We start from the raw sequence: 10,875 nt of genomic DNA, 5'->3' as shown, positions 1-10,875 counted from the left end.
CTCTTGATGTGAGATTGGGATGTGTCTGGGCATATAGTTAGTCAGCTTTCTCTGGTGTTTGGTGTCTAATTAACCTATCGTGGGCTGCATTTGTTTTCTTCTTGAATACAGGTGGATGATCACTTGCATCATTTCGCAGTAATCCAGCTGCTATATGATTCTCCAGCTGATTGGTGAAAATGATATCTATTACTGTGACAGTCTGTTGGTATTCTGGTTGGTTTTGTGTTGAGAGGGAAGACATTAGTATTATTACTGTACATTCAGGGGGTTCAGAAGATTAATATTAAAATCACCACACAATATGGAGCTTTTTTTACCTTACTGAACAAATTATCAACATCTTAATTGAACATGTCATAAAACGATCTCGGCATTCTATAAACACATCTAACATTTATCTTTTTAGATTTTTGTGCTTCAATTTTTACAGTTGTAAATTCCAAAACTCCATCAATAGTGGGAGATTTTCTATTAATCCTCCAACAGTCTAAATCTCTGTTCACTTTGCTCCATCCAGCTTCACTGAAACTCTCACATTCTGAGGTGATCGGGCATGAACAGCTTCAAAAACCCAGCCAGCCATGGGGCGGGGCTACCAGCAGGTACCATGGGGTGGGGCTACCAGCAGGCACTATGGGGCGGGGCTACCAGCAGGTACCATGGGGCGAGGCTACCAGCAGGTACTATGGGGCGGGGCTACCAGCAGGTACCATGGGGCGGGGCTACCAGCAGGTACTATGGGGCGGGGCTACCAGCAGGTACCATGGGGTGGGGCTACCAGCAGGTACCATGGGGCGGGGCTACCAGCAGGTACCATGGGGCGAGGCTACCAGCAGGTACTATGGGGCGGGGCTACCAGCAGGTACTATGGGGCGGGGCTACCAGCAGGTACCATGGGGCGGGGCTACCAGCAGGTACTATGGGGCGGGGCTACCAGCAGGTACCATGGGGTGGGGCTACCAGCAGGTACTATGGGGCGGGGCTACCAGCAGGTACTATGGGGTGGGGCTACCAGCAGGTACTATGGGGCGGGGCTACCAGCAGGTACTATGGGGCGGGGCTACCAGCAGGTACCATGGGGCGGGGCTACCAGCAGGTACTATGGGGCGGGGCTACCAGCAGGTACTATGGGGCGGGGCTACCAGCAGGTACTATGGGGCGGGGCTACCAGCAGGTACTATGGGGCGGGGCTACCAGCAGGTACTATGGGGCGAGGCTACCAGCAGGTACTATGGGGCGGGGCTACCAGCAGGTACCATGGGGCGGGGCTACCAGCAGGTACCATAGGGCGGGGCTACCAGCAGGTACTATGGGGCGAGGCTACCAGCAGGTACCATGGGGCGGGGCTACCAGCAGGTACTATGGGGCGAGGCTACCAGCAGGTACCATGGGGCGGGGCTACCAGCAGGTACTATGGGGCGGGGCTACCAGCAGGTACCATGGGGCGGGGCTACCAGCAGGTACTATGGGGCGGGGCTACCAGCAGGTACCATGGGGCGGGGCTACCAGCAGGTACTATGGGGCGGGGCTACCAGCAGGTACTATGGGGCGGGGCTACCAGCAGGTACTATGGGGCGGGGCTACCAGCAGGTACTATGGGGCGGGGCTACCAGCAGGTACCATGGGGTGGGGCTACCAGCAGGTACTATGGGGCGGGGCTACCAGCAGGTACTATGGGGCGGGGCTACCAGCAGGTACCATGGGGCGGGGCTACCAGCAGGTACCATGGGGCGGGGCTACCAGCAGGTACTATGGGGCGGGGCTACCAGCAGGTACCATGGGGCGGGGCTACCAGCAGGTACTATGGGGCGGGGCTACCAGCAGGTACCATGGGGCGGGGCTACCAGCAGGTACTATGGGGCGGGGCTACCAGCAGGTACTATGGGGCGGGGCTACCAGCAGGTACCATGGGGTGGGGCTACCAGCAGGTACTATGGGGTGGGGCTACCAGCAGGCACTATGGGGCGGGGCTACCAGCAGGTACCATGGGGCGAGGCTACCAGCAGGTACTATGGGGCGGGGCTACCAGCAGGTACCATGGGGCGGGGCTACCAGCAGGTACTATGGGGCGGGGCTACCAGCAGGTACCATGGGGTGGGGCTACCAGCAGGTACCATGGGGCGGGGCTACCAGCAGGTACCATGGGGCGAGGCTACCAGCAGGTACTATGGGGCGGGGCTACCAGCAGGTACTATGGGGCGGGGCTACCAGCAGGTACCATGGGGCGGGGCTACCAGCAGGTACTATGGGGCGGGGCTACCAGCAGGTACCATGGGGTGGGGCTACCAGCAGGTACTATGGGGCGGGGCTACCAGCAGGTACTATGGGGTGGGGCTACCAGCAGGTACTATGGGGCGGGGCTACCAGCAGGTACTATGGGGCGGGGCTACCAGCAGGTACCATGGGGCGGGGCTACCAGCAGGTACTATGGGGCGGGGCTACCAGCAGGTACTATGGGGCGGGGCTACCAGCAGGTACTATGGGGCGGGGCTACCAGCAGGTACTATGGGGCGGGGCTACCAGCAGGTACTATGGGGCGAGGCTACCAGCAGGTACTATGGGGCGGGGCTACCAGCAGGTACCATGGGGCGGGGCTACCAGCAGGTACCATAGGGCGGGGCTACCAGCAGGTACTATGGGGCGAGGCTACCAGCAGGTACCATGGGGCGGGGCTACCAGCAGGTACTATGGGGCGAGGCTACCAGCAGGTACTATGGGGCGGGGCTACCAGCAGGTACTATGGGGCGGGGCTACCAGCAGGTACCATGGGGCGGGGCTACCAGCAGGTACTATGGGGCGGGGCTACCAGCAGGTACCATGGGGCGGGGCTACCAGCAGGTACTATGGGGCGGGGCTACCAGCAGGTACTATGGGGCGGGGCTACCAGCAGGTACTATGGGGCGGGGCTACCAGCAGGTACTATGGGGCGGGGCTACCAGCAGGTACCATGGGGTGGGGCTACCAGCAGGTACTATGGGGCGGGGCTACCAGCAGGTACTATGGGGCGGGGCTACCAGCAGGTACCATGGGGCGGGGCTACCAGCAGGTACCATGGGGCGGGGCTACCAGCAGGTACTATGGGGCGGGGCTACCAGCAGGTACCATGGGGCGGGGCTACCAGCAGGTACTATGGGGCGGGGCTACCAGCAGGTACTATGGGGCGGGGCTACCAGCAGGTACTATGGGGCGGGGCTACCAGCAGGTACTATGGGGCGGGGCTACCAGCAGGTACCATGGGGTGGGGCTACCAGCAGGTACTATGGGGCGGGGCTACCAGCAGGTACTATGGGGCGGGGCTACCAGCAGGTACCATGGGGCGGGGCTACCAGCAGGTACTATGGGGCGGGGCTACCAGCAGGTACTATGGGGCGAGGCTACCAGCAGGTACCATGGGGCGGGGCTACCAGCAGGTACCATGGGGCGAGGCTACCAGCAGGTACTATGGGGCGGGGCTACCAGCAGGTACTATGGGGCGGGGCTACCAGCAGGTACCATGGGGCGAGGCTACCAGCAGGTACCATGGGGCGGGGCTACCAGCAGGTACCATGGGGCGAGGCTACCAGCAGGTACTATGGGGCGGGGCTACCAGCAGGTACCATAGGGCGGGGCTACCAGCAGGTACTATGGGGCGAGGCTACCACCAGGTACTATGGGGTGGGGCTACCAGCAGGTACCATGGGGCGAGGCTACCAGCAGGTACCATGGGGCGGGGCTACCAGCAGGTACTATGGGGCGAGGCTACCAGCAGGTACTATGGGGCGGGGCTACCAGCAGGTACCATGGGGCGGGGCTACCAGCAGGTACCATGGGGCGGGGCTACCAGCAGGTACTATGGGGCGAGGCTACCAGCAGGTACCATGGGGCGGGGCTACCAGCAGGTACTATGGGGCGAGGCTACCAGCAGGTACTATGGGGCGGGGCTACCAGCAGGTACTATGGGGCGGGGCTACCAGCAGGTACCATGGGGTGGGGCTACCAGCAGGTACTATGGGGCGGGGCTACCAGCAGGTACCATGGGGCGGGGCTACCAGCAGGTACTATGGGGCGGGGCTACCAGCAGGTACTATGGGGCGGGGCTACCAGCAGGTACTATGGGGCGGGGCTACCAGCAGGTACTATGGGGCGGGGCTACCAGCAGGTACTATGGGGCGAGGCTACCAGCAGGTACTATGGGGCGGGGCTACCAGCAGGTACCATGGGGCGGGGCTACCAGCAGGTACCATAGGGCGGGGCTACCAGCAGGTACTATGGGGCGAGGCTACCAGCAGGTACCATGGGGCGGGGCTACCAGCAGGTACTATGGGGCGAGGCTACCAGCAGGTACTATGGGGCGGGGCTACCAGCAGGTACTATGGGGCGGGGCTACCAGCAGGTACCATGGGGTGGGGCTACCAGCAGGTACTATGGGGCGGGGCTACCAGCAGGTACTATGGGGCGGGGCTACCAGCAGGTACCATGGGGCGGGGCTACCAGCAGGTACTATGGGGCGGGGCTACCAGCAGGTACTATGGGGCGGGGCTACCAGCAGGTACTATGGGGCGGGGCTACCAGCAGGTACTATGGGGCGGGGCTACCAGCAGGTACTATGGGGCGGGGCTACCAGCAGGTACCATGGGGTGGGGCTACCAGCAGGTACTATGGGGGCGGGGCTACCAGCAGGTACCATGGGGCGGGGCTACCAGCAGGTACTATGGGGCGGGGCTACCAGCAGGTACTATGGGGCGGGGCTACCAGCAGGTACTATGGGGCGGGGCTACCAGCAGGTACTATGGGGCGGGGCTACCAGCAGGTACTATGGGGCGGGGCCGCCCTGTAGACACACCACAGAGTAGTGTAGCACCATTATGAAAACCACATCCTCTCGGACCGGGAAGAATTACTGTTTACACTCCACACCACAGGAAAATCCCTCTGACACACCAGCTGCTGGACTTGAAGTAAACAAAAACAGGTGTGTCAAAGAGATGAAAAAAGAGTTTGGTTTGGTTTCTTGCTTGTGTAGAAAAGGATTTAATGCACAAGTAGTTTAGCATAAAAAATACAGGTGAAGCTTCAACCCGGGAGTTAGTGCTGCCAATCTGCTTCCTCTACTGAGTGTAGGATCTGTATTATTTTATAGAGGTCCAAATGGTCCTGATGGAACTTCCATATAAGGTATGAGCGACCGTAACATCCTATCAGGATGTGTGGTCATTGTCCAGGACCCGTTTTACAACCTGAGCCGACACAAGACAATGCAAAACTGACCTCAAAGCATCTGTTATCTGGTGAAAGCCGTTAAAATATACACATCACAGCATCTGAAACTACTCTAGTCTAATCTCATGGCACCAGACCAAGGTGGCACAAAGTTCACTTCAGACTCTTTCTGGGGGCGGAGCCAGAGGGAGGATTGTGGTCTGTGATGGAGGGGCTGGAAAATAAAAGCAGGACTCACTTCCAGTCTGAGAGGAGACTCAGAGACAGAGTCAGAAATTCAAACCTGCGGTAAGTTGAACACAAACAAGTTACTGCTGTGTTTTATATTAACTTGTAGATTTTACTCATTGTCTTCATCATTCATCAACATTTTGCTGCCAAAAGTTGATATTAGGTAGGAAAGTTCATGAAATGTGCAAACTGGATGGTGAACAACCATCAAGAGATTCCTGCATTCATGTTTACATGAAGTTTGTCAGTTTGCCCTTCAGCATGGAAACAGGAAAGTCATGCTTTTGTATTTCATGCATATGACAGGATCTGTAAGAGTGAGAGAGAGAGAGAGAGAGAGAGAGAGAGAGAGAGACAGAGAGACAGAGAGAGAGACAGAGAGAGAGAGAGAGAGAGACAGAGAGAGAGACAGAGAGAGAGAGTGAGAGAGAGAGACAGAGAGAGAGAGGGAGAGAGATAGAGAGGGAGAGAGAGAGACAGAGAGAGAGAGACAGAGACAGAGAGAGAGAGAGACAGAGAGAGAGAGGACATAGACAGAGAGCGAGAGACAGAGACAGAGACAGAGACAGAGAGAGAGACAGAGAGAGAGAGACAGAGAGAGAGAGAGACAGAGTGAGAGAGGGAGAGAGAGAGAGACAGAGAGAGTGAGAGGGAGAGAGAGAGTGAGAGAGAGAGTGAGAGACAGAGAGTGAGAGAGAGGGAGACAGAGAGAGAGGGGGGGAGAGAGAGAGAGAGAGGGAGAGAGAGAGAGAGAGAGAGAGACAGAGAGAGAGAGACAGAGAGAGAGAGGGAGACAGAGATAGAGAGTGAGAGAGGGAGACAGAGAGAGAGAGAGAGAGAGAGAGAGAGTGAGAGACAGAGAGAGAGAGACAGAGAGAGAGAGGGAGACAGAGATAGAGAGTGAGAGAGAGGGAGACAGAGAGAGAGAGGGGGGAGAGAGAGAGAGAGAGAGGGAGAGAGAGAGAGAGAGAGAGAGAGAGGGGGAGAGAGAGAGAGAGAGAGACAGAGAGAGAGAGAGAGAGAGAGACTCCCTAACTGGAATGTGGTTCCACATAAGAGACTGTTCACTGAAAGCTCTGCCTCCCATTCTGCTTTATAAAAACCAAGGAACATTCAGTACGCAGTGTTCTGATGACAAAGTGTTGTGCTTGGTTAATGTGCCTGAGATGGAAACCAAATGTAAAAATTGCAGATCACGTTTTCACGAAGTTTCAAAATGGTGGCAACTGGAGAAGGCCAGGGGTACGAAATGTACCTCCTATCTCCTTATCTATGGACTTTACCTTAACCTCTGGTGATGTCACGGGGTTAAGGGGAGGAGTTAGGAGGCTTCCTAAAGGATTTAAGGGAAGGTGTTAGGAGACTTCCTAAAGGATTTAAGGAAAGGTGTTAGGAGACTTCCTAAAGGATTTAAGGAAAGGTGTTAGGAGACTCCTAAAGGATTTAAGGAAAGGTGTTAGGAGACTTCCTAAAGGATTTCAGGAAAGGTGTTAGGAGACTTCCTGAAGGAGTTAATGAAAGGTGTTAGGAGACTTCCTGAAGGAGTTTGGAGGCTTCCTGGAGGAGTTAAGGAAAGGTGTTAGGAGGCTTCCTAAAGGATTTAAGGAAGGGTGTTAGGAGACTTCCTAAAGTAGTTAAGGAAGGGTGTTAGGAGACTTCCTGAAGGAGTTAATGAAAGGTGTTAGGAGACTTCCTGAAGGAGTTAGGAGGCTTCCTAAAGGATTTAAGGGAAGGTGTTAGGAGACTTCCTAAAGGATTTAAGGAAAGGTGTTAGGAGACTTCCTAAAGGATTTAAGGAAAGGTGTTAGGAGACTTCCTAAAGGATTTAAGGAAAGGTGTTAGGAGACTTCCTAAAGGATTTCAGGAAAGGTGTTAGGAGACTTCCTGAAGGAGTTAATGAAAGGTGTTAGGAGACTTCCTGAAGGAGTTAGGAGGCTTCCTTGAGGAGTTAAGGAAAGGTGTTAGGAGGCTTCCTAAAGGATTTAAGGAAAGGTGTTAGGAGACTTCCTAAAGGAGTTAAGGAAGGGTGTTAGGAGACTTCCTAAAGGAGTTAATGAAAGGTGTTAGGAGACTTCCTGAAGGAGTTAGGAGGCTTCCTGGAGGCCCTTTAAGTGCCGTCGCCGCTAGGAATTGTGGGGCAGCATGAGCTGGTCTCCTTTGGTAAAGGAAGCATCAGTGTTTCCTTTATGAAAGGAGGCGAGCTCATGCTGCCCTCATCACTGGTGGTTTCTACAAGATGTTGAGATGAAGACAAGCAGTAATTCCGTCACTTCTCTTCTAATTTACAATTTGAAAGAAGAAATGTGGCTGAAAAGCTGCAGGTCAGGTTTTACTTTCTCCAGTACCTATAGTTATTTTTTTGAGGTTTCTTTCAAAGCATTCTAAAATACTTTGAAAGATAATGTGATGTTTGAAAATAAACCTGATGCACCTTTTGTTTTCCCTAAACTCAGAATGATTGTCATTTCCAGTAAATCAGCCCCAAAACACATACATTTTCTAAAAGGTACTTAATGTATCTTCTGCTTCTATTTGTTTACAAGTATGTTAATAAAAGAGTCTTAATACGTCTGTATGTTTACTAGTTGTTTAAAAGAACTATAATGAACTATACATTTTCTTTAAAGGAGTCATATTATGCTACATTAATTTTCTTATGGTTTTTCAACTGTAATAATCGTCTACATACCTGGAATGAATGATACGCCCTCACTTTGTCCTCCCACAATTAGGCCACTCTGCTTACTAAGTACGTCCTCCTCTTCACAAGATGGGGATGTGCGGGTGGAGACATTCCAGCTCACACAGACACAGCAGATTCTGAATGAAGCTCCTATGATCCAATATTCAAATTGAGGAAAATTCAAGGAAAAGTTGGATTGGGGCAAAGAACTTTGAAGACGATGTTTTTAGACAAACGAGACCATGTGAAAGTGTTGAAAAGCTTGATGATACGACTCGTTTAACTCTGTCACTTAATTTACAAGGAAAAAAATATATACTTAGATGGGGGTGGCATGGCTCAGTTGGTAGAGCGGTTGTCTCCCAATGGAAAGGTTGCAGGTCCGATTCTCATCTCCACATGCTAAACTGTCCGTCAGTAAGACACTGAACCCCAAACTGCTCTGTTGGAGTGACAGCGCCTTGCATGGCGGCAGCCTCCATTGATGTGTGAATAGGATTAACGATGGTTTCGCACTTTGGGGCTGCTCACGCTGTACCATTTTAAACGTTGGAGGCTTTTTTTTGGCCCACTGGAAGGAGCCTGCTTAAAAGAAAGTTTAGGGACAGAAGGACACCAAGGGGAGGGTCTGACTTCAACCAATTAAGTCAGTCATATTTGACAGTGAGTCAACAATATTGAGTAATACTGAATTGCGGTGATGTGAAACTAAAAGTACAATATCATCTGCATACAGCAATCATTTTGGGAATGAGCCCCCAAATGTTACTCCAGTGAAAAGATCACGTCAGTATTATACTTTTCTCCAGAAAACCGAGTTAAAAGATTTGGCAACACGTCTACCGCAAGAAGTCGATGTAGTTTCGTTAGAAAACCTCAAAATCCATATGGGGAGACTTTGGGCCACGGTGCGGTGCTGAGCGGACAGGTGTTTGGACCGCCGCCATCAGACTGAAAGAATCTGGCTACTAAATAACTACAAATAGCCCTGACCAACATATATTTCATTGTTGTGGGCAACTCGAAAGCTCCAGATGCCTTCGAAATCACAGAAGCAGTCACAGAAATCTGCAACATTAGCAAGCTAGCGGAGACGATACATACGCTAGCATGGCTACCAGCCCAGCCAATGTGCTGTCTTCTATCCGAGCAATGAAGAGCGACTTCGTGCTCAGATTCAACAAACACTTTGAAGCTATCCAAGGAGTTGGTAAATAAGGTGGACATTTGGGAAAGTGGTGACCACAAGGGGTCTCTGTTTCATTGTATGTGGGAGTGTCCGTTAAATCTATGCTTCTGGGAAAAGGGGTTGGCTCTGTGCAGTCAAATTATTAGTAAAAAGATGCCTTTTATCCCTGAACTATGTGTTCTTAGTATCTATCCTGAAAAGTGTGTGTTTCCTGGAGGCAAAATGATGCCTTGCTTGCTCATGGAAGGAGCCGACACTCTGTCTCTCAGTGGTTTAAAGGAAAGACTCTCTCTGGCTCTTGAAAGGAGAAGCTATTTTCCAAAAAACAAACTTGACACATTTTGGAAGATCTGGACTATTTTCTACAACTTCCTGGAGAGTAATGTCATACAAAATAAAGTTTGGACTGATGAACGGATTTGATTGTTAGTAGGACTGCTGTTGTTATTGGGTATTTTTTTTGTTTTCTTTCTTTCTTTCTTTCTTCTGTTTTTATTTCTTTTCTCTTTTTGAGGCTTTTATAATGTGAGTATTGCTATATTTTCTTTTTGCTTTCATATAAAAGACAATAAAGAGATGGTTAAAAAAAGAATTGTACTCAAGAGTAAAATGCATTATTTCACTTAAAGCACATGTCTCTTGTATGTGATGTTACATGTTACGATCCCTTTTATGGTTGTTTTTAGAATTGTGTCATATTCATCTGCTGTTGAATTGATATATTGATGGGGGACAATAACCAATGTATTGTCTTGTGCTGTTTCTAATGGCTTATGCACTCAGATATTAAAATACATAAAGTCCAGCTGTAGTTGAATGCACCATAACTACACCAGAAATATAAAATTGTCATAATCCAAATCTGAATACAGCACTGAGTGAAATAAATTGGAACGAGTTATTTACGGTCAATAATATTGAAATCTGCTCTCAACTCTAAAATCAAAGAAGTGATGAAACTATTTAAAAAAAAGGGGAAAATGTAAACCAAAATGGGATCATTTAGCTTGGCTTCATAAGGAATGTACAGCTCTAATGAGACAAAGAGACGTCTAACTTAAAATATCTCTGAAATCTGGCATCACTTCTGAGAGATTCAGATTTACATCTTTGAGGAATAAAACGACTTGTGCCTCACGTCAGGCCAAAGCAAATGTTTTTGTAATGCTTTTTTTTGTCTTTTTTGTGTTTAATCTGTTGTCCCTTTTATTTTTTACTTAGCTCATAATGGCTGGCAATCAGTGCTGCGTGAAGCTGTCAGTTGAACCCTCCAGAGGACTCATAGATGAGAGGTTTATCATCATGGTCAAGAAGGTCCTGCCTGGCTTCTCACTGACCCTCCATAGCCTCCATCACAATGAAGATGGACACAGCTGGGAGGCCTTTGCTCACTTCATTTCTGATGCCGCTGGGACTGTAGATGGTGCATGGTTCAGTACCTGGAGAAAATGTCGTTCAAGGCAATTTGGTTCAAAACATTTGCAAGTTTTGTTAACATTTGTATCTTTAACTTTCCAGTCTCAGAGGACTGCAGTCTGGGTGGGACGTACTCTGGAGTGGAACCAATGGG

The 10,875-nt window shown here is 51.1% G+C and overlaps 1 protein-coding gene across 1 annotated transcript in view; it reads left to right on the top strand.

Annotated features, from left to right (window-relative positions):
- Positions 1–10,532: 10,532 nt before the first annotated feature.
- The window catches only part of LOC308136954 (peroxisomal succinyl-coenzyme A thioesterase-like), a gene marked incomplete at both ends in the record, with an annotated part of 25,283 nt that continues 24,940 nt past the window's right edge, over positions 10,533–10,875 (top strand). The window contains 2 exons of the mRNA XM_080505510.1: positions 10,533–10,728; positions 10,824–10,875. Of these exons, the coding sequence (XP_080361636.1) occupies positions 10,533–10,728; positions 10,824–10,875 (248 nt within the window). The remainder of the gene's footprint in view (positions 10,729–10,823) is intronic.

The sequence above is a fragment of the Blennius ocellaris genome (genome assembly GCF_963422515.1).
Source record: "Blennius ocellaris genome assembly, chromosome: 11".
NCBI classification, from domain to species: domain Eukaryota; kingdom Metazoa; phylum Chordata; class Actinopteri; order Blenniiformes; family Blenniidae; genus Blennius; species Blennius ocellaris.
The sequence above is the reverse complement of the archived record's forward strand: the minus strand, read 5'-3'. Positions and strand labels throughout refer to the sequence as shown.